General features: G+C 44.8%; 1 protein-coding gene across 1 annotated transcript; it reads right to left on the bottom strand.

The window, feature by feature from the left end:
* Nucleotides 1-208: 208 nt before the first annotated feature.
* On the bottom strand, nucleotides 209-12,530 carry MED31 (mediator complex subunit 31). The gene is made up of 4 exons (XM_063443870.1): nucleotides 12,421-12,530; nucleotides 8,227-8,301; nucleotides 6,176-6,272; nucleotides 209-978 (listed from the first exon to the last, which is right to left on the bottom strand). The coding sequence occupies exons 1-4, from the start codon at nucleotides 12,443-12,445 to the stop codon at nucleotides 786-788; spliced, it is 390 nt and encodes a 129-aa protein (XP_063299940.1). The 5' UTR covers nucleotides 12,446-12,530; the 3' UTR covers nucleotides 209-785.
* Nucleotides 12,531-24,908: the final 12,378 nt, after the last annotated feature.

The raw sequence follows: 24,908 nt of genomic DNA, 5'->3' as shown, positions 1-24,908 counted from the left end.
TTGTGTGGGAGGGAGAAACACCTATTTTAAATGTTAATCCGCAGGTTACCTGTCCCTATGGATAAAGAACATCCCTTTTGGTACTGTGTGAAACATAAGAAAAACATTTTTTATTAGCTTATTGCTATGTATTTATGAAGTTCTAGTAAGAATTATACAACAAGAGTTAGCCATGAACTGTAAAATAAACACACACAAAGTCAATAGCTGTGTTTGAAAGAAAGTGTTTTATATAACAAGTGATGTTAACAGAACTCCATTTAAATAGATATTCTAAGCCTAGAATATCATAGAGAAGCCATGTGAGGACTGATGAACTGTATTTCCTGTAACAATAATCACTATCTTTAACTTAAGGTAGTCAACATCTCTTATACACACTGTGATAGGAAATTACTATATACAATCCTGAAGTATTCAGTGAGGTAAAATCAAAACCACTTTTATAAAAGAACATATGAAAAAAGTCTATAAAGGCAAATAGCCTCACATTGTTCATGATTTCGGTGCAGGTAGCAGCACAGAGTTCTTCAGCTTCTGATAATTAATTTGTGATTAACTTGCTATGTTGTCATAGATCTTTAACAGGAATTCAAGTTGTGATGCAATAGCCTTTTATTGCAAATGTCTGTGCCCCATTACATAGATGGAACTTCACTCGCACTGCATGTATCTAAAGTAGCTTTTAGGCAATGCCATGTCAGATAACTACATTGACGGATGATTTATTGGGATCCTGGACAGCAGTATGGCAAAGTATAAAGTCCCATGGTGGGCATGGTGCATCATTTGCCAATAGTGTTATTCTGCAACTGCTGTTCAGCCAGGGCCTGCTGGAGCCTCATGCGTTTGCGGCAGTAGTGCTGCCAATGCAGAATCTGTTGCTCGTCAATAAACTTGGCACACTGGGCGTTTACCAGCTCCTTGCGGAAGTGTTCATACTGCAGCAACTCTAACATGTGTAAGCACTGTGGGTATCTGGAAGGGGAAAATAATGAGAGTATAGTTAACGCATATATAAGTTAATTCTAAAATGAGCAGTCTCTCCAAACCTTTAGAAAAGTTTACACAGGCCAAAAACAAATTTTATAACATGACAGGAGGCTTCATATTTGCTTAAGTCTCTCTTTACTACACCTCCACAGCAGCACATTAACACAGAGAAAACAACCAATCGGAAAAAAGTAAAGGACAATAAAAGTCCCCTCCCAACCAACTACTTCCTCTTTCTTTGCTGCTCCACATCAAGCACAGGTCAGAGTACCACTGCCTCCTGCACTTAGTGGGTGGCATGTGAGATAATTTCTATATATTCTCTATTAGTACCTAGTTTTCTGGCATTATCGTGCCTGTCCTAGACTTCTGACTATATCATCTCTCCTTTCTACTCTATCCCACTTCCTCATTGAAGGGCTTCTAGCAGTTTTTCCCCCCTTGTCCAGTTAGCTCATATCTGTCTATTTAGTTCTATCTACTTAGTTTTTCAGTTTTTTCTCCTTTGGCCCTAGTATCGCGGGAGACTGCCTCTTAGCCGCTTCCTCCAATTCCCCGTGCGCCTGGGCCGCGGAGTAAGTCTCCGGCGGCCCCTCGTGTTGGATCTAATGGCCTCGTGCCACCGCGTGGCCCCAGTCTTCTGGGACCTCTCTGCCCTCACCACATCCTTCCTCCCACCGCCGGGCAGCTTTACCGCGGCCGGCGTGCGTCAGAGACGGGAAGGTGAGTTTGGGCCTACCATGTGAGAACCGCAGCCTGTTTCTCTCCAGGAGGAGGGCGTATTCCTGGATTCTACGACCGAGCCCCTGTTCGATCCATGGTGCATTAGGCACCCAAGGTCCTCTGAATGGTTCTTGCCCGACCACGTGGCACAGTTTGTACACTACTGGGTCCACAAACCTCTGGACTGGGAGGTACGAAAGAGGCTACAGGCGGAATGCCCCAGACCCTAGTTGCCGGATAAGCTCGTCATGACCCCGGAATTTGACGCCATGGTCTCCACCTACATGACCTGTACCGGGCGTGACACTAAGAAAGGGGTCGAGCATAGCCTCTGACTGGCGCAGGATAAGCTACTGGATATGTTGGGCCCCCTGGCCAGAATCCTCATGCTGGCGGACGAGGCCTTCTTACAGGGCCCAGCCATACGAGACTGGGCCCTGCGCTCCATTTGCCTGCTGGACAACACCAACGTGGCGCTCTGCACAAAGCGTAGGAAAGCGGTCCTCTTGCACATGGACGCTAAACTATCAGATTTGGGGTCAAAAGAACTAGGCCCCCTGGCCAAGGGTCTGCTCTTCGGAGAACCCTAAATCAACGAGCTTCACAGACACATGAACCTTTACCCTAAACAAAGCCGAGACATCGATGAAAAGGGTCTCGTGCCCACTCAGCTCACAGGTTTTAGGCAGGGCTGGCCGACTGCGGGGTTATATTGCCAGCCGTTTTAGGTTGTCTGGCCATCGAGGACCCCAAGCACTTCTTCCCTACCTTCCAGTTGAGGTCTTTCTACTCCCAGCGGTTCGGACCGCAGTAGAGGGAGCCGTGCTTGTGGGCGAGCAAGGGTGCCCACATTTGAGCCCCTCTTCTTCCAGTTATTTTTCCAGTCTGTTGCATGCGGGCAGGTTGTATCACTGCATAGACAAAAAGACCGTTCAGGGCTACGTAATAGACTTTCATTCCACACGGACACAGGTTCATCTTCCCCTGGCCCTCGTGTCATCGAGGGAACGTCAGTCTCTGGTAGATGCCGAAATCAGGGCCCTTTTCAAAAAGGGCGCAGTCCAGTGGGCGTCGGACGACAGGGGTTTCCTCTCTTCCATAGTCCTGGTGAGGAAGAAATCAGTGGAATTCCGCCCGTTGATCAACTTAAGGAACCTGAATGCCTTTGTTGTTTACAGACACTTCAAGATGGAAAGCATCCATCTGTTGCGGGACATTCTTCGCCCTAGGGATTGGTTTACACAACTGGACCTGAAGGACGCCTGTCGGTCCCGGTGGACCCTTCAGTCCGACCGTGCCAGTTCACCTGCCTACCGTTCGGCCTCAGCTTGGCACCGTTGTGTTTCACCAAACTGCTAAGACAACATGACTCCAATCCAGGGGTGTCCGTTGTATCATCTACCTGGACGATCTACTGATATTTTGCGAGAGTCACTCTTCACTGAAATTTCACTCTCTGCGATCTCCTTGTTCGAATTTCTGGGTTTTGTGGTCAATCGGGAGAAATCAAACCTCGCTCGAGTCACAGATGATCGACTTCTTGGGTTTCGAAATAAATGCAATAGTGCCTCCTTCGCCTTCCTCAGTCCAAGATCACCACCATTCTGAAGGAAATCCGGAGGATGCTGCGCCAGGACCGGATTACACTCAGAGTGCTGGCTCACATAGTGGGTCTCCTCTCTGCATCGATCCAGGCGATGTATCCGGGCCCCCTTCACTACCATGCAGCGCCTGAAGCCCCGCTTCCTGCACAGGAGACCTTCCTATGACAAAGTGATTCCTCTCACTCCGGATGTCAAGATTGAACTTCGCTGGTGGCCACTTCACATGTCCGCCTGGAACGGCAAGGCAATTTTCGGCTTGGAGTCGGGTTGGGGAGCCACTCGTGCAAACGGCTCCACGAGAGGCCCCAGGTCGGAGTCGCAGATGGAGTACCACATAAAATTGCCTGGAACTGATTGCAGGCTTGTTTGCAAAACAGAGCCTGGCGAACCACCTTTCGGATTGTTGCCTTCTACTCAGGATGGCCGTGCAATACATCAACTGCCTAGGACGTGCCCGCTCCAGGGTACTTTCGGAAGTGATGAAGATTTTTTACAGTTTCTGTTTCCAACATAACATTACTCTACAGGCAGGTTATCTCCCAGCAGTGTCGAACCTGACGGCAGACTGGTTCTCCAGACATTGGAGGGATACAAGCGATTGGAGGCTCCTTCGGTTAGTGTTCCTCAAGATCGCAGATCTGAGGGACCCGTTCACTGTGAACCTATTCGCCTTCAGGACCAACATCCAGGTCCCGACTTACTTCAGTTGGCTTCTGTATCCGGCTTGCGCAGAGGTGGATACGTTTCTCCAGGACTGGCCACCTCAGGGAGCTTATGAGTTTCCTCCGTTCACTATGATTTCCAGAGTCCTGTTGCAAGTATGATGTCAACGTGTGTCATTCGTGTTACTAACCCCCTCCTTTGGCAAGGCCAGGGTTGGTTCCCAGAACTTCTAAAACTTTCGCATCAGGACCCGCTCCTCCTGCCATCCCCGCGGATGCTCCTCTTTGACCCGCGAGACAACCCTCGGCGGCTCATGTGCCTCTCCGGGGTTCCCCCATTGGTCAAGACCCGTTGGTTTGCAGATTCCTCAGGGGCATCAGACTAGCACGATCTCCGGCACCCAAGTACTCCTCCCTCTGGGATGTCCACACTGTCTTATCGTTTCTGCAGGAGTGACCGGATAAGCAGGACATGTCCCTCCGACAACTCTCAGCTATATTTGCTCTCCTGCTTTGCCTCATCTCTGACGTTCAGGCGTTCGATGTCGACACGTTCTCCTTTTCGCCGGAGTGGGGGGCCTTCTCTATGTCTAGACGTACTAAGTCGGACTGGTTGGCTAACTTCTACCCTTATTTCCGAGACTCGCCTAAACTCTGCGTATTGGCAGCTCTATCTTGTTATGTGGCGATTACGACTCCACTTCGCCCTTCTCGCTCTGGGCAATTGCTGGCCTTCTATGTACGACCTCACAAACCGGTCTCTTCTACAACCTTGGCGCAATGGATCAGATGGTTGTTGTCTTTGGCAGGTGTGGATTCAGGATTGGCAGGGCGGCATCTGGCGCCCTGGTGGCTGGCGCTTTGCTTCACAACATCCTACGTTTGGCGGACTGGTCTCGAGAAGACACCTTCCAGCAATTTTATTTCAGACCAGCTGTTCAAGCTTCGTTAGCCTTGTTGGCTGAGCGTTATAACAGCAAATATGAAGCCTCCTGTCATGTTATAAAATTGTGGATTATGCTATCTTTAGTGTACCTATAATCTTAATTTTATTAATGACAGGAGGCGATTATTTCAATCCCAGATTCTTCACACTACCCTTGTTCTGTTTTGTCAGCCGAGGTGGATATATTAGGTAAATATGCTGTTTTGCAGGTTTACACTTCTGTCTGTCGCATATTTATTTTTTGTATACTTCTGGAATGTTTGAGTGAAAATCCTGTTGATTTTAGTAATGTTTAACCTTTGTCTGGGTGGCTGCATGTTTTTCTTAGTACATTTAGTTCGTTAACCAATTTTTTCGATTCTGTTTATCTCGTTTTGGTTTAAAGTTTCATCTATGATACCACGTTGGAACCCCTTCTCCGGATGACGACCATCAGTTGGATCCATTTTCTTCCGGGAATACTGTTATATTGTTTGTACTGTTTGTTTTGTCGCAGCTTGAAAGAGGAAGTAGTTGGTTGGGAGGGGACTTTTATGGTCCATTACTTTTTTTTCTGATTGGTTGTTTTCTCTTTGAGTTAATGTGCTGCTGTGAAGTTCTAGTAAAGAGAGACTGTCTTTAATAAAATTAAGATTATAGGCACACCAAAGCTAGCATAATCTACAACTAATGGTGAAAGCAGCACTAACAATGAGGTAAGACAAGGTACATTATTGCTGCAACAAACTGTCATGTTAAAGAGAGCATATTTAAAACTTTAAGGCAGACAGCATACATTCTGGTCATTGACAAAAATTCAAATCTTAGCTGGATTGCTCGTCCTATAAACTGTAAGCTCGTTTGAGCAGGGTCCTCTTCAACCTGTCGTTTCTGTACGTTTTTTTGTAGTTGTCCTATTTATATTTAAATCCCCCCTCTAATAAAATGTGTAAAGCGCTACGGAATCTGTTGAGGTTATATAAATGGCGATATTAATAATTGCCATTGGCTTAAAACACCAAAAAGTCAAATAATTTACCATAGTGATTGCAAATGGTTTGTTTCCTTCAGCTAACATTACAGACTTTAGACATGGAAAGCTATTTGTAGTAATATTTTCATAATGAAGGTAAACCCTTAAAAAGTGGAAGTGCTTTTCTCGGATTTAACACATCATACTTTGGGGGGAAAAAACAAACATGCAAACTAATTAAGAAAAGAATTGGTAAGATATAAATAGGTTACAAAAAAAATAGTCCTGTACTTACTTCAAAAATTTAGCATATTCTGGATCCTTCCAATACAGTAGATATTTCAGATAATTCACAAATGCCTTGTCTTTAAAGTATCCTCTTTGTGCTAGAACTATGGAAAAAGGAAACAAGGCTATAATTAAATAAACCACCAGATGGCACTTTAAAACTGTGGAGTGTCAATTCCTTACCAAAACAAGATCACAAGCATCAGTGAAACCTGAAGGGCACTCAATCGTTTTCGCTGTAATGTGTAGACTAGGCTAGTTAGTTAGTTAAAGAGGCACTCTAACTACTACTGCCCACTGTAGGTGATGGCACCAGCATGCCTCAAGACACCTGCATTCTATGTCAAACCACTTCCCTGCATGCTTGTGGCAGAGCCCTCACTCAAAAACATTAATTGGTTGAGTAAGTCAGTTGAGCAACTGCTGATTTACCAGTGAATAGTTGATTTATTACATTTTCAAAAAACTGACAAAGCCATACAAATCGGAGTAACGGTTTCTCCAGTGATTTGAACTGGTCATGGTACCCAGAGTCTGTATAGCAGCATTGTTGGGGAGTCATTAAAGGGACACTACAGGCATGCAGACCACTTCAGGTCATTGATGTGGTCTGGGTGCATAGTCCCAAGTCCTGTAACCATGTAAACGTAATAATTTCAGTTTTTAATAATCTGCAATAATTACCTTTGAGGGTTAACTCCGCTTCTAGTGGCGGTCTAGCACAGGACTTAAGTTTGTTTGGAATCTAGGAGCCAGTTTTTTTGTGTTTTTTTAAACTAACAAAGTTTAATTTTCAATGGGAAATATGCAATTCTTAAAGGGACATTTTAGTCACCAGAACCACTCCAGATTAATGTAATAGTTCAGGTGTCTATAGCCTGTCCCTGTACCCTTTTCAATGTAAACACTGCCGTTTCAAAGATGGCCACTAGAGAGTTCTATGTTCAGTGTCTCCATGGAGATGCTGATTGTTACCTATAGAGAACATGCACAATATCCCCCCCAATGCTTTCCTATGGTTGGCTTAGCTGAGATCATAAAGATTGATGATCTCAGCCATGGAGGTGGGACCAGCCGTAGTGAAACCGCCACGGCGTGGGAAAAAAGGAGAGTACAACACCTTTCTCGTGTGATCGGACACACTCTATGACATCATATCCTGGCACCATTAAACAGTGCAAGGGAGCAGAGAGAAACTGCAGGAAGTTTAGCGCTCCCTCACGTGCTGCATCAGTCAGCCAGCTCCATTGTTCCCCTAGCCGTCCGCTTTAGCTAAAGGGCTGACAAATTTCAAACGCCAGAGCACCTGGGATTTGTTGAGCCCTGGTCTACCAGACAGCCACTAGAGGGACTTACGGGTCATTAAGTGACTTTTGGTCACCTAACTGATGCTGGATGTCCTCATGCTCTGCATGGACATACGGAAAAATGGTAATGTGACATAAGGGGAAATCCTATGGTGAAATCCTAACACGAGTGCGGCCATTACTGTTCTCCCCCACCGGTTGACCCTGACCCAGCGCCATGTGAAATTAGAGTGAAATTAGAGTTGGACTCAGGTAAGTGACAGAAGGGGTTTTTAACGGGTGCCAGATAGGGAGACATCATAGGGAGCTATAGTGCCAGGAAAACAACTTTCCAGCTAACTTGCATGCTAAAGTTAATTGTTTGAATATTTCTATGCACAGTGCTGCAGAATGGCACTGGTATTGGTATCCGGCTTCAGCAGCTTTGCAGAGCCCGAATGCATGTCACTTGGCAAAGAAGACCCTTGTAACCCAGCAGAGACCCAGATAAGAAGGTAAACTGTTCGGAAAACACAGTTTGCCTCAATACTGGAAAACAGGGCCACAGTACTACTCAAATCAGGCTGTAGTGTTTATGTTGCTTAAAGAAACCATTTTACTATTAAATGTACTATACCAACTTACCCCCCACAAAAATAATAAATAAAGGTAGAATGGGTTGGGCATGAAAAGGAAATTACACCTACCGATGTGAGGAAAAATATTTTCTAATTAGAACAAAAAAAACATATTAGTGTTATCAATTACTCACAGTTAAGGTAATTAGGGTTTGCCAAACACTGTACAAACTCCAACTCCAACTGGAATCGAATCCGGGCTTGCTCATCTGTAAATAAAAACAAAAATGCCAAACAAACAGTTAATGGCAAATAACCAAAGAGTGGATGTTCAATAATCAAAAGGGAACTATCCACTAAATTAGTAAAAACAAATTAAATTTACAAGGTAATTACAAATTGGAAAAAGAAAGGGGAAAAAAAGGAAACACATTGTAAAAACCCCAATACAAAAAGGTAACTTCTTAACCCCTTAAGGACACAGCTTCAAAAGCGTGTCTTACCCTTAAGGACACAAGCCATTTTTGCATCTTTTGCCGTTTGTGTTCAAATGCGATTTGCATCTCTGTCATTTATTGCACCAAAACATATTAAATACAGTTTTTTAAGGGCAAAAATGGCTTTAATTTGATGTCACATATACATAGATAAGTTCTCATTAAATTATAAAAAAAAAAAAGTCTCCCCCACCGACGGATGTTGGCGGGGAGGAGCGTGGGCGAAGCCTGACCCAGCGCCGAGGGATTCGGCGCTGGGTCAGGTAAGTGTAAGTCAGGTAAGTGTCTGAAGGGGTTTTAACCCCTTCAACTATGTGCGATGGCGAGCAGGTGGGATGGGGCACTCCAGGATTCTCTAGTGCCAGGAAAACGGGTTTGTTTTCCTGGCACTGGAGAATCTCTTTATAAAAAGGTAGTTTTTTTAGTTACTGTTACTCCCTCGTCACGCTGGTCTCTCTCCAGTCATGCCACCTCTCTGGCTGAGATCATCAACATTTATGATCTCCGACAATCCTATGGTTTCCAGTAGGAAAGCATTGGGAGACTAGTGTGCATGCATAGCAAAAGGCCTCGACAATCAAATGGCATCTACAAGCAGCATGTTATTGATTAACCAAGTATGATTTAGGTATTCAGCAGAAACACCCTCTAGTACAGTGATGGCGAACCTATGGCACGCCGGGCCCTCTCTGTGGCCACAGGCTCGCCATCAATGCAGAGTAGGCACCTGCCTGCCCGAAACGGCAGGCGCCTACTCTGCTTCCGTGTCGGGAGGCAGGGGGAGGGATCTGTGAAGCAGCTCCCCTGTCCTCCCGCACGATGCTGTGTGGAGCATTGCTGAGCGTTACCTTGGCAACGCTCCACACAGCATCGCGCGGGAGGACAGGGGAGCTGCATCACAGATCCCTCCTCCTGCAGTGCTTACCACCACCGGACCACCAGGGATGGCTGTGTCCACCCCCCCACTTCATTAAAGGTAAGAAGAAGGGAGGGGGGGATACTGACACACAGCACCCCTGCCCCCCCCACAGCAGCACCCCTACCACCCCAGCACCCCTACCCCCACACACACAGTACCCCTACCCCCCCAGCAGAACCCCTACCCCTCCCAGCAGAACCCCTACCCCTCCCAGCAGAACCCCTACCCCTCCCAGCAGAACCCCTACCCCCCCCAGCAGAACCCCTACCCCCCACAGCAGCACCCCTACCCCTCCCAGCAGAACCCCTACCCCCCACAGCAGCACCCCTACCCCCCACAGCAGAACCCCTACCCCCCACAGCAGCACCCCTACCCCCCACAGCAGTACCCCTACCCCCCACAGCAGTACCCCTACCCCCCACAGCAGTACCCCTACCCCCCACAGCAGTACCCCTACCCCCCCCACACAGTACCCCTACCCCCCCCACACAGTACCCCTACCCCCCCCACACAGTACCCCTACCCCCCACACACAGTACCCCTACCCCCCACACACAGTACCCCTACCCCCCACACACAGTACCCCTACCCCCCCACACACAGTACCCCTACCCCCCCACACACAGTACCCCTACCCCCCCACACACAGTACCCCTACCCCCCCCACACACAGTACCCCTACCCCCCCACACACAGTACCCCTACCCCCCCACACACAGTACCCCTACCCCCCACACACAGTACCCCTACCCCCCACACACAGTACCCCTACCCCCCCCACACAGTACCCCTACCCCCCCCACACAGTACCCCTACCCCCCCCACACAGTACCCCTACCCCCCACACACAGTACCCCTACCCCCCACAGCAACCTTACCCCCACCCAGCACCCCTCACACACACACAGCACCCCTCACACACACACACAGCACCCCTCACATACGCACCCCCCCACACCCACCCCCCCACAGTACCCCTACCCCCCCCACACAGTACCCCTACCCCCCCCACACAGTACCCCTACCCCCCACACACAGTACCCCTACCCCCCACAGCAACCTTACCCCCACCCAGCACCCCTCACACACACACAGCACCCCTCACACACACACACAGCACCCCTCACATACGCACCCCCCCACACCCACCCCCCCACACACACGCACCCCCCCACACACACAGCACCCCCCCACACACACAGCACCCCCCCCCCACACACACAGCACCCCCCCACACACACACAGCACCCCCCCACACACACAGCACCCCCCCACACACACACAGCACCCCCCCACACACACACAGCACCCCCCCACACACACACAGCACCCCCCCACACACACACAGCACCCCCCCCCCACACACAGCACCTCACACCTCAATGTAGTATGTGTGTGTATTCGGCAGTCTGTGTGTGTGTGTATTCGGCAGTCTGTGTGTGTGTACTCGGCCGTCTGTGTGTGTGTACTCGGCCGTCTGTGTGTGTGTACTCGGCCGTCTGTGTGTGTGTGTGTACTCGGCAGTCTGTGTGTGTGTGTGTGTACTCGGCAGTCTGTGTGTGTGTGTGTGTACTCGGCAGTCTGTGTGTGTGTGTGAACTCGGCAGTCTGTGTGTGTGTGTGTACTCGGCAGTCTGTGTGTGTGTGTGTACTCGGCAGTCTGTGTGTGTGTGTGTACTCGGCAGTCTGTGTGTGTGTGTGTGCTCGGCAGTCTGTGTGTGTGTGTACTCGGCCGTCTGTGTGTGTGTGTACTCGGCAGTCTGTGTGTGTGTGTGTACTCGGCAGTCTGTGTGTCTGTGTGTGTGTGTACTCGGCAGTCTGTGTGTGTGTGTACTCGGCAGTGTGTGTGTGTGTGTACTCGGCAGTCTGTGTGTGTGCGTGTGTGTACTCGGCCGTCTGTGTGTGTGTACTCGGCCGTCTGTGTGTGTGTACTCGGCCGTCTGTGTGTGTGTACTCGGCCGTCTGTGTGTGTGTGTGTGTGTGTGTACTCGGCAGTCTGTGTGTGTGTGTACTCGGCAGTCTGTGTGTGTGTGTGAACTCGGCAGTCTGTGTGTGTGTGTGTACTCGGCAGTCTGTGTGTGTGTACTCGGCAGTCTGTGTGTGTGTGTGTACTCGGCAGTCTGTGTGTGTGTGTGTGCTCGGCAGTCTGTGTGTGTGTGTACTCGGCCGTCTGTGTGTGTGTGTACTCGGCAGTCTGTGTGTGTGTGTACTCGGCAGTCTGTCAGTATGTGTATTCAGCAGTCTGTCAGTATGTGTATTCAGCAATCTCTGTATTCTGCAGTCTTGTGTGTGTGTATTCAGCAGACTGTGTGTATGTATTCAGCAGTCTCTGTATTCAGCAGTCTGTGTGTGTGTGTGTATTCAGCAGACTGTGTGTGTGTATTCAGCAGTCTGTGTGTGTGTGTGTATTCAGCAGTCTGTGTGTGTGTGTGTGTATTCAGCAGTCTGTGTGTGTGTATTGCATTTGTTGGAGATACTAATAAATACAAGCTTAATTTTATTTATTTATATCATTAGTTAAAATTTGTAGTATTGAACTCTCTGTGTTCTTTTAAAGCAAAAGTTATTAGTTCGGACATTAGTTTTTCTAAACTAAGTTATCACATTATAGGAAGTGGTTTTGACTACTTACTGGGATGTAGCCATGGCACTCCTGGCACCATAACCACAACAGCAGTCTTTAGTGGTTACCATGCTTGGACTGTTCCTTTAATTGAGGAAAACTAAAATCCCCCCCAAAATTAGGCAAAAACTAGCGTATTTGGTAAAATAAATTCCCTAAGTGAGCTGCAGTTACAGCTTGGTAACTTTGACATAAAAACCTTTAAATTAGAACTCCTGCTTGTGTGTCCTACTGTTACCGAGAAGGGGAGGACTACATTGCTGTTACTGCCACACAGAGATTTAAATGGAGAACTCAAACCTTCATTCCCAAGCATAGCCATAAAGATACAGAGAACTGAGACGCGTTACCTGTCTCCATAGATGGAGCCGCCATCGCGTTTATCAGGACAGAGGGGCCGAAGCCTACAAACGTAAACAACTGTCCTGTCAACCGGAAGTTTACGAGTGGGAGGAAATGGCGCTGCGTTCCAAGCCTCGACTTAGCACAAAGCGGAAGTGACCGACCACGTGGTGGGAGTTTGTTTGGAGTCACGTGACTGGTGTTGTGGCATGCTGTCTATGGGTGGACAAACATGGAGTAAAAGGAAACAGGTTTATGCAAAGGCACATAAAATTGATTGTAAATGGGGATTAGTTGACGTTTTACACAAGTACTGACCTTCTCCATTGCGACCACTAAGGAAAACATCACATATCTCTGTATATGAGTGATATTGGTCTGTTGTAAGGAACAGATTAATTTTATGCAGGAAAATAGTGACATCACGTTACAGAGAATATTAATTATTCACATATTTGTACTGTGATTTGCATGGTGTTTATACATCTTCACTGCAACTATATAATAAACTGAGTTATTTATCTAACAGACAGCACCAAAACCATTGTATCTGGATGTGTTTTTAATGAATAGATGCCGTTCCCTTTCTCTGGCAGTGTAATGCTATTTCTTTTTACATTTCAATGAGAACATGCATGAGTGGTTGTTCAAGATAAACATACCTTAGGCATCATCAAACATAACTTGCTGATGCGATTGTGAGTGTGCACCCTATGACCTACAATGCTGTGCCATTTGAAGCATTGGATTAGACAGAAACCGCCAACCATTTTTTTAATTTGTACAGCACAGTGTGTTTACTTTAGATGTTCTCTTAATTTTTAGTTCAAAAACCAAAATCACATGGAGAGACACAATTATATTTAAATAACCAGGTGCAAACCATATAAACACTCCCTTAAATGTTTAAATATCCAGATATCTATATAATATAGAATGCACACTATAACAACTTCAAACAGTAAATATAATCCGACTTTATTATGTACAAAAACTCTTAGTAAAAAACAAAATAACAAGTGGAGGCAAACAATAATACAATGGTACAATACCAAGAAATTTTACAAGCCACGAGGCAGAAACACAAGTCACCTTAATTCTTAGTCACACAGTAAACATGCAGGAGGCCGCTGTATACTCTAGGAGGCAATTAACAGCAGGAAATAAGAAAATTAAATTAAACACTGTGCAATAAAGTAAGTTAAAGGGATTATATAGTGCCAGCAAAACAAACCCTGTCACTGTAGAATCCAACAATGCCCCCTTGCTGCGCGGCAATGTCACTTACCTGAATCCAGAGCCGATGTCCCTTGGCGCTTGGTTAGGCTCCTCCCACGCTCGCCTGTGGGGGAGACCTTATGTGCATGCGTGGCAATGATTACCACTGTGGGGTGAAGAGACATGGCACCATAGACGTGCAAAGCCTATTGCATTAGGTTGTGCACCCTAAAGCACAAACACACATGCCGCGTGTATATGTATGTGTATATATATTTATATATTTTATATACACAGTCACAAACACACATATACATACATACACTGCTGTGTGTGTGTGAGGGTGCTTTGTGTGTGTGAGAGAGTGCTGATAGTGTGCTGTGCGGTTGTGTGTTAGGATGCTGTATTTGTGAGGGTGCTGTGTGTGTGTGTGAGGGTGCTGTATGTGTGTGTGAGAGTGCTATGTGAATTTGTTTGGAGTGATTGTGTGTGGGGGTGGGGGGGGTGGGGGGGGGACAGATTAGGAAAGGTAAGAAGGATCCCCCCTCCCTTCTTACCTTTTGCCTGGGAGGGGGGATCCTTGCTGCCATCCCTGATCCCTGGTGGTCTTAATGGTCTGAGCGACCTCGCAAGAGGAACACTGCAGAGATGCTGGCTAGAGCTCCCCGGGTCCTCTCCTGCCTCTGGGCTGGTGAGGGAGATCAAATATCTCCCCACCAGCCCATGGAGGCACACAGCAGGGCCAGCGCTCGGATAGCATGGATCTGCATGGACCGACAGGCAGTGATGTATTTAGGATTTGTGCTGCTCGGGCACCCCCCCCCCCCCCCCCCCCAATTTACATTTTCCCCACCCCTTCCTCTCAAGGCCGCACTTTGACTGACAGACGCACACTCACTGACAGACGCATACACTCATTGACAGACACACACTCTCATATACACTAACAAACAATGACATACATACACGGTAGTACTTGGACACACACTGACAGACGCACACTCTCACTAATAGACGCACGCACTCACTGACAGACGCACTCTCATATACACTGACAAACAATGACATACACACACTATTACTTGGACACACACTGACAGACGCACACACTCACTGACAGATGCACACAATCACTGACAGACGCACGCACTCACTGACCGACACATACACACATTCACTCACACACTTACAGACACACACACTAACAGACACACATACACACTTACAGACTCACACATACTCATTTCTCCCAACACTCACAAATTTTTTATTTTATTTTAACTCTACCCCAGCTCCCTGGGAGAGCTGGAGTGGATTGCTTACCTGCAGTCCAGTGGGGCTGCTGGTCGGGAAGGCGGGGGGGACAGGCAGAGTAGGCTGCGAGGGAGCTTTAATCTTCCTGCTCAGCTCCCTCGCGCGCTGCTTAGTGATGCTGGGAGCCGGAGTGACGTCATATTCCAGCTCCCGACTTCATTAAGCGGCGTGGAGGGAGCTGAGCAGGAAGAGCTCAGGTGAGTATTCTCCCTCGCTGCCCACCGGCCCCTGCAAAGTTTGCCTCGCGGAAGACACGTCCCTGCCGACAGGGTAGATCCTGTGATCTCCCCTGCCGGCCTCGATCCATGCGCATCCATTGTTCCTGATCTTGTATCCTGATTGGTCCAGTTGCTGCTTATGAATACCACCTAGTGTGGAGACAAGCTGTTTTTAATCTGATACAATGTAAGTGCAATATATGCAATAAAATTGTTACTTTTTATACAATCTGCACCATCCATTTTCTTTTCTCTATTTGGAGTGCATTAGAAGATTTGCTGCCACCTTATACTGAGATTTATCGCTGGAGGTCTCTCATATTGTCCAGTTCCCTAATACAGAGGGAGATATGCATGATTTCATCTTACCTTTGTGAGTTCTCTACCACCCATATTTCCAAGTGGTCTTTAACAATATTACCCTATATATTGTTTATATATTTTTTACAGATACTATTTTGAATTCTTACATTTCTACATATTCCCAGTTTGTATTATATTTATTTACATATTATCACTTTGGTGATTCACATTATTTTTGTACCTTTGTTTTTTTTCCTTTTTCTCGATCCATGCGCAGGCCGAGGGGATCAGCTTGTGCCCAGGCACACCCGGCACACCATGTGCGCACGCCTATGCATTGCACCCAGGCCACTTCAATGAGCTGAAGTGTTCTGGGTGCCTTCAGTGTCTCTTTAAGAAATTGGAGTTTTCTTTGAGGACATGTGTATGGTGGTTGAGTGAGGGGAGATGTGACTAGAGCTGCATAAACAAAGTGATTTAACTTCTAAATGGAAGAGAATTTATAATTTTAACTGCAGGAAGGTAATCTATACACCAAAACCATTTCATTAGGCTAGTTACATTTTTTTAGTTGCTTAGAATGTTCCTTTAACCCCTTAACACCGTTCCAGCGTTCTATGCTGTACCCATTATAATGGGCTTTAAAGCCGTTGCAGCGGCAGAGAACGCCGTAACGGCTTTCTGCCCCAGGAGCTCGGCGGTACTTACCTCCATCGCGATCCACTTCGGAAGGACTGCCTGACAGCCCAGACAGCCCTCCCCGGCAAATCAGGCCCCCAGGGGCCATGTGACCGCTCTCAAAGAGCGATCACATGGCCACAATAGCTGGCTGTGGATCTGCCAGCAGGGGCAGTGTCTGGGCTGTTAGTCCCCCTGCTGGTGGGTAGTGTAAAATAAAATATTATTAAACATGTAAAATAAATTAAATGTATGTATGTGTGTGTATATATATATATATATATATGAAAAAACATTAAGGAAGTGTGCCGAAGATTATATATATATATATATATATATATATATATATATATATATAGATGAAAGCTTGGCACTCTCCTTGAAAAAGGCAACAATATATATCTTGCCTGGGTGCAAATCTTAGGCGTCAAATATATAAACTGAAAAAATCAAGATGCACTCACAGGTCTTCAAATATAAGGAGAAAATGGTGCTTTATTAATCCACGTGTGGTATACAAAAAAAAAATCAATCGACGTTTCTTGAAAAAGACCCGGCAGGGTCGAAACATCGATTGATTTTTTTTGTATACCACACATGGATTAATAAAGCACCATTTTCTCCTTATATTTGAAGACCTGTGAGTGCATCTTGATTTTTTCAGTTTATATATATATATATATATATATATATATATATATATATGTAATCCTCGGCACACTTCCTTAATGTTTTTTCAGCTACCAGCGTATGGATATGTAAACAAAGTAGTAGAGGTGCACTCGTAGGACTTTTTCAAAGGTGAAATTTATTTTCTCAATATAACAAAATTGATCCTGACGTTTCGACCCCTCGGGGTCTTTTTCAAGGTACCAAGCAGTTGTATACTGCAAACACAGATTAAAAGGAATCCATGTTTAAAATGGAATGAGGCAAAAATGTGATTCTTTGTTAAACTAATTTGCATATGCCCACCCAGAATCCTTTGCGGTTGTAACATCACTGCAGATTTGGGATTTCTGTGGGAAAAGCAAGTCTGATGGCTTGACTGGTGTGCAGATTTTTATTTAACATTGTATTAACTATATATATATATATATTAAAATACACTACGTATGACGTTACATACATATATATATATATATATATATATATATATATATATATGTATGTAACGTCATGCGTAGTGTATTTTAATATTAATATAATTACATATGAATGAAGTTACATATATAAGATATATGTATATATATATATATATATATTTTATATTTATATTTGTGTTAGGTGCTCATGATAGTACAGAGTAAAATACCATAATGAAATGTAGGATAGTAAAAAGAGCAAGTCGGTTGTGGTGTGCCGGAACCGACGATGAGGTAGGTCTGAGAAAGAAGAGGACTTACCAAGAAAAAAGAAATAGAAAGGAAAATAAATGTTAAAATGTGGTGTGGTGGGAGGGAACATTTTTTTAATGAAAATAAATTATATATACATATGTAATTTCATTCTAACTGTATTTTGTTATTAATATATATATATATATATATATTGATAACAAAATACACTTACAATGACATTCTATACATATCTATCTATATAGATAAAATACAAATAACTGCAAATATATCTAGATATATATATATATAATTACATAAATGATTACATAAGTATACACATAGCATTTGAATACAACTATATATGTATATATATTAAAATTCTATGTGTATATTTAAGTAATCTTTTAACATAATTATGTGATTTTATTAATTAAAATTTGATTGACGTGCCTGACAACCCAGGCAGAAAGTGCAGAGAATGTAATTCGCAAGCACTATATTTAAAGGACCACTATAGGCACCCAGACCACTTCAGCCCAATGAAGTGGTCTGGGTGCCAGGTCCAGCTAGGGTTAACACATTTTTTTTATAAATGGGTTAATCCAGCCCTCAAATCCTCTAGTGGCTGTCTCACTGACAGCCGCTAGAGGCGCTTGAGTGATTCTCACTGTGAAAATCACAGTGAGAGCACGCAAGCGTCCATAGGAAAGCATTGATAATGCTTTCCTATGAGACCGGCTGAATGCGCGCGCAGCTCTTGCCGCGCGTGCGCATTCAGCCGAATGGGAGGAGAGGAGGAGGAGAGGAAGAGGAGAGCTCCCCGCCCGGCGCTGGAGGAAGGTAAATTTTAACCCCTTTCCTCTCCCCAGAGCCCGGCGGGAGGGGGTCCCTGAGGGTGGGGGCACCCTCAGGGCACTCTAGTGCCATGAAAACGAGTATGTTTTCCTGGCACTATAGTGGTCCTTTAACTTTGTAACTTTCCAAGACACCATAAAACCTGTACATGGGGCATACTGTTTTACTCGGGAGACTTCGCTGAACACAAATATTAGTGTTTCAAAATGGTAAATTGTATTACAACGATGATATTTTCAGTAAAAGTGATGTTTTTTGCATTTTTCACACACGAACTGCACTTTTACTAACGATATTATTGTTGTAATACATTTTACTGTTTTGAAACACTAATATTTGTGTTCTGCAAAGTCTCCCGAGTAAAACATTAGAAGCACCTCTAGTGGCTGGAAGAAGATGTGTAAAACTAGTATTCTTTTCCTATTGCAACAATATTTCAACACTGTGTCAACACAGAAGCTGTAGTTTAACAGCTATCTGGCTCACTTTTCTCCATCTAAGAAGCATTACATAACTGCATTTCATTTATTGTAATTAGCAGAAATAAGAGTGCAACAGCCTATATTTATACTTAACCTCTTAACAGCTCTAAACCTTCAGAGCTTGTGACAATAGCCATCTGCTCTCTGTATCCTAGACCTAGACCACTACTTGGTTTGATGTATGACGATCAGCTCCTGATATAGACATCATACAATAAAGTCTGAACTCGGGTAACTTGGAGGGTTAATATCCTTTTTATACACTATATATTTAACTGAGTAGATAGAGGTATAGCCATTTGACTTTGGATTATTTTTCTGACCATTTACAGTTGTGGTGTGAGGTGTAGTGTACAATTGGTGAATATCCATTAATTTATTTTGTGTTATTCTCCAGTCAACACTTTCTCACAGAGCTTTTGCCCTGCAATTAGGTACAATTACAGGGCCACTCACCCAGGCCACTTCATTGAGATAAAGTAGTCTGGATGCAATTTGTTTTCTTTAAAGTAAGAGTTGTTGGAAATTCATAGTCAATGTCTAATTAAATGCAAGCATTGACAAACTGCAAGCACAGCTAACTTTGAAAACATTTCTAGTTTGGCTATTGCAAGCTAATATTTTAAATTTAATTTATTTTTTTCCCTACCTTCTCAAAGGATTCAAAGACAAGATACAGTAAAATCTCTATTAGTTATGTCCACAGTGATACTTCTAATTCAGCATAAGTACAAAATTCACAAATAACTATCTTCTGTTCCTGGTTTTTCTCAAGACCATATTGCTTCTACAAGGCCTATTTAAATCCTAATCCTGGCTGCCTATAGCATCTGGATTTTGTTTAAAGTCCTTGTGGTAACCTGAAAGCACGAAAACCACCACACCATAATGTAGTTGCTATGATGCATAGATGCTGTCTCTTTTCCCTATAATGTAAAAAAAATGCCCTTTCTGGTTACTTATCAAATAATCAGTCATTTTATGTTCCTTGCCTAATCCTCCCTAACATAGCTTCTCTCTTCCTCCTCTAATTCTTATTTTTGATCATTTTATATTATTTACACAACTAGAAATTGTCTGTACTTGGACTAGAATGCATAATTTGTTTAATTATAATCCATTCAGTTTAGTCTGTAATCTAATTTGGGCAGGATCTTTATCTTTATTATTATTTCAAAGTTAGCCACCTGCAATTTTGTTAATGTTTGGTTTACCCATCTGACAGCACTTTGTAAGTAATAATAATGATCTAAAAAACAGAGAATTGGTGTAAAATTAATAATTTTCCCCATGACAGTATAGTTAAGATACATTCTGCAACATTTTTGGTATTTACAAGTTTGAATACATGTTCTCCAAATATGCAATTTTCTTAAATTGATTTACATATCAATTTAAGAAAGTGGAGAAAGTGTGTTAAGAAAGTGGAGATATAAAATCCTTTTACACTTTGGTTCTTTTCATTCCGACAAAAGTGGTACCAGTTAGAAGTCATTTATTTATTTTTCTGAATGCTTTTTTTGTTATTTTTCAGGATGCGCTTTGAGAAAAAATGCCATCAAGAGGGCATTTTAGCCAACTACAGCTTATGCCTGAACCATTGCTGTCTTGTCTGTGGCGCTGTCCACAAAAATGTGGCTATGACTGGCCAAAGAGGATCTGAGCATTGGAGCTAGATCTGCAGACGTAGAAAAAGCCCTAAAAGAATAATAAACCAGACCCAACTTTCTTATGCCATAAAAAGAGTGAATGTGACCACCTTGTCCCTTGTAGCAGCTCATGGGGCATTATGACTTAAAAATGTGACTGATGACAACTCATCTGAAGGCAGATTATTTTCATGTACTTGTCATGATGATAGATACAGTATGTGCTGAAGGCTGAGATAGAAAGTTGTAAAGAACCCTAACAAAATGCAAGCACCAGCACACACATGAAAAGAGAAACTCCAGTTTCTAAGATTGGAACACATAATGCAGTTTGAGGAAAGAAGTTTTAAAGGGTTACTTCAACCATTACAACCTCACCAGCCTTTAGCTGTAGTCATGGTGGTAGGAATCTGTATGTGCAGCATTTGTGCTTGAAACACTGCACATTTTTGTGCCAGGGGTCTGTTGCTACCCTGGCACGCATGACTGTGTGTTCCGAGAAGCCTAATGCTAATTCTACATGGGGAATCCTATATCTCCACTCCCAGCCTTGCATTCTCATTTGAGCCCTCCCAGCCTTCATATTGTCCTTAAAGGGACACTAAAGTAACCAGAACAACTATAGCTTATTGTAGTTGTTCTGGTTAGAATAGTCAGTCCCTGCAGGCTTTCTAATGTAGAAACTTCGCAGTGTTTACATTACTGCCTAGGATCACCTTTAGTGGCAATTCCTCTGACAGCCATTATAGCTGTTGCCCTCCTCCCCCCACCTGCTTTGCCTTCTTGGCTGAGGTCATCAGAACTGACAATCTCAGCTAATCAGACCCTTTCCTATTGGAGAGCATTATGATTGCCTGAGATCATCAATTTTGATTATGTCCGCAAAGGAGGTGGATCGGGGGGCAGGGCAAACGCTGGCAAACTTGCACGGCACTGGAAAAATAGTTTTGACTTATTAAAGTGGACAATGGGGGGGGGAGGGGGGTCAGGGACCCTACATGTGTTTTTAATACTAGTGTTCCTTTAATGCTCCTCTAATTAACATTTTTAAATATTTGTTTTTTACGTAATTCAACTATCTGAAGCTATCCGTGGAAATTCCTGCAAAGAGTTTAATTACAGGCAAAGAAATGAGTCATGTTGTAACCCTCTCATCAGGCTCGAATTTTTGTTTGCATGGCTGCACATCCTCTATAGTTTGCATCATTCTCCATTGACCTGAAAGCCGTGTATGCTATCCAAACCGGATACATGTTTGATCTGGTCGTTAAACTGCCTACTTTTTATTCAAATCACGAGGTAGACATTCTGCTTTGTAATTATTTCTTCTGTTTTACTAAAACTTTCTATTTTACATCGTTTATGGCATAAGTTCTATTTTCCATCATTTATGGCATTTAGTTTAACTACTTTTGTTTTCTAATCCGAAAATGTAGTGGCTGTAGTATACTTTCATGCAACTTTTCATCTGCCTATTGACAAAAAGACTAAGTACAATGCTGTGCCTAATTAAATGTCTTAGGTCATCAGTATATATTATTAAGGAAAAAGTGTGTATATATAAGCAATGCCTCAATAAGAAAAACTCTGGCATCGAGAGGACTATGTAACAAACTGATTAAAGAATGAGGAAAATGCCACTAAAATGCACTGAATGCATTGTAATCATCATTTTTGTTGCATCTATTTTGTTTGTCTTTGATCACATCCTTATACGTTAAAAAGACTGGCAATGTATATTTTAGACCGGATCTATAGTAGTAAAGAATATAACAAATATGTATCATATTCTGATGTGGATGCCAGAATTTGGCTTTGGCTGTCTTGTAGTGGCTGTGGTGCTTTGAGTGCTTTAACTGTTGTTTAACCTAGTTAAACTTCTGATATTCAGTTCCTTGTTGCAGCCATCCACCTTGTAATGCTAATGTCATTAAAAGAACACTGTATCGTTAGAACTACATATCTGTATTCCTAGTGCTACAGCCATGATGCCCCATGTCATTTATACCCCCGTATAAAAGTAAAAATGCACTTTTTTTTTTTTACCAACGCGTAGTCTCCTTATGCGCTGCCACAACCTCCTTCCGGGTTGTGTCATCCTGTAGCCCATGGAGCAACATAGTAGGAGGAATGGGCCCTGATAGAGCTAGGAGGCAGGCATAGGAAGCTAATAGGAGGTGACTAAGGGGGGTTAATAGAGGTGGGCTTAAGGGGCGTGTGTGTGTGTGTGTGTGTGTATATATATATATATAGAAAATTACCGTCCATTTTGGACAGTGGCCATTTTAATCTCCCTTACCTGTAGTTGTAGGGTCGGTGTCATCCAGCATCGGATGGATCCAGGAGTGGCTCGGGATGTCAGGGACGTCAGTGGGACCTGTATCAGCGTCGGGAGGACGTCCATCGCGGAGGATCATGCCACCGGACCTCCTAAGTCCAAGTGCCATGCTGGTGAGGCGGAGTAGAAGGAGCCCTGGAGCAGTGGACACCGATCGTGGCAATGAGGCTGGAGGCAGAGCGTCAGGGTAAGCCACAGACTCCCATCATCTCAGTGGTAGCAGTGAGGGTTTGGTCAATGCTGTTGTGGTCCTTCCAGGGGCCAGGAAAAATATGCAGCGCCAGGCTGGACAGGCAGATCGCAGGGCGATAGTGGGTGGCACTAAGTGGGAGTACCACGGGGGTCACTCTCAGGTGGCACGATCACCCACGCCTAAGCAGGGCGGCCAGCTGGTATGCACATCTGATGATAGCATGTCAGATGGTGAGAAGGAGCAGCGCAAGGACAGATGGTCCCTTGTAGGACAGCGCAGTGGAGGAGGGCGCACAGGGGAACGGCGTCACAGGGGAACAGTTGGTCTCTTCTACCAGGTGTAGCCGGGGATGCCACAGTGCCTCCAGGTCAGCTAGCAGGAGCCCCAGTGATAGAAGTACTCCTTGCGGCCGTTTCGGTCTAGACAAAGGACGCAGAGCTAGTAAAGGTGGCAATCAGGAGCTATCGAGGATAGGAAAGGGAGGGATATCCCCACTGCAATCCCCCTGTTGTGGGGGGCAAGTGGGTATGCGGGACTGGTACCCTCTTCGCTGTAAACATCTGTAGCTCACTCAAATTGCCAAGATTGTGCGGGAGCCCATGAGAGAGTCAACTCTCCACCATGAAGGCTAGGCCCCGCCCCCGTGACCGATAATTTTAATTCTGTGATGGGGAATCTGGCCTTTCTCGAATTGTTCCCGTTGGTGGTTGACTTATCACTATGGGCCAAGGAATTACGGAACAAAAGGGTGGTCTTCTTCACTGATAATATGGCAGTAGTTCATGCCATTAATCGTCTCTCGGCATGTCTGGTTCCTGTAGAGGGTTTGCTCAGGCGATTTGTGTTGCTATGCATCTCTTTGATGCATGTCTTTGAATATTGTTTTCCGGGTACGCCATGTGCTGGGTTATCTGAACGTAGTGGCGGATGCGTTTTCTCATTTACAGTGGGAACGCTTTTGGATGGCGGCCCCGGGGGCACAGGAGGATGGGCAGGAATGTCCGGAGGAGAAGTGGGGGCTCAGAACTAGACATGTGCAATTAGTTTCGGTGCGAATTTCAGGTAATTCGGACATTCAGGTGCTTCCGAATGTCCGAATAGTTGAATTGCCGAATTGCTGAAGTCCCGAAGTGCCGAAATTACAGAATTTCCGAAGTGTAGTGGTGCCGAATTGCTGAAGTTCCGAAGTTGCCGAAGTTCCGCGGTGTCGAAGTGCCAAAGTTCCGAGGTGTCGAAGGCCGAAGTTCCGAAGCACAGTATTGCCTAAGTACGAATATACTTACCCAGTGAAAGAAGAAGAATGTTACATTGTATACAATTTCAAATAAAAAGTATACAAACAAAGACAGGATTCAGCTGTAAGCATTTGCAACACTTACAACAATCAAGTAACACACATTCATATAAAATGTAAGTTACTTAGCCAGTCAATGTAATGACAGGAATGAATAAGTAGATAACTCCCTAATTCACACGGTATTAGGGAGCTATCTACTAAACGGCTGAAAGACCTAAATTGGTCTTTCAGCCAAATTTACTAATACTAAGTAAAGATTACTTAGTATTAGTAAATTATGCCCCTACTCGCTATACCGCGAGTAGGGGCAGGTCTATTAAACAGTGAGCAGCCTCTGGCTGCTCACTGTAAAAAAAAAAAAAAAAAGGCCCCCCCCCTCCCTGAGCTGGTGGGGGCCCTAAAGTAAAAAAGGGGGGAGGACCTAATGTCCTCCCCACTGGCCCCCACCCCTGAACGGTGAGTGGGGGCCCTAAATAAAAATTGTGGGGGGGGAGGGACCTAATGTCCTCCCCCCTGTCCCCCACCCCTGAGCGGTGGGTGGGGGCCCTAAACAAAAATAAGGGGGGGACCTAATGTCTTCCCCCCTGGCCCCCACCCCTGAGCGGTGGGTG

This window comes from Pelobates fuscus, chromosome 1 (genome assembly GCF_036172605.1).
Source record: "Pelobates fuscus isolate aPelFus1 chromosome 1, aPelFus1.pri, whole genome shotgun sequence".
Taxonomy (NCBI): domain Eukaryota; kingdom Metazoa; phylum Chordata; class Amphibia; order Anura; family Pelobatidae; genus Pelobates; species Pelobates fuscus.
Note: the sequence above shows the minus strand (reverse complement) of the source record. Positions and strands in the feature narration are given on the sequence as shown.

Excerpts from the sequence above, each read along its gene's own strand:
- MED31 (XM_063443870.1), bottom strand. The coding sequence starts at position 12,445 with ATGGCGGCTCCATCTATGGAGACAG. Across the intron at positions 8,302-12,420 it reads GGCTCCATCTATGGAGACAG|ATGAGCAAGCCCGGATTCGA; the intron begins GTAACGCGTCTC and ends TTTTATTTACAG. Across the intron at positions 6,273-8,226 it reads AAACCCTAATTACCTTAACT|TTCTAGCACAAAGAGGATAC; the intron begins GTGAGTAATTGA and ends CTTTTTCCATAG.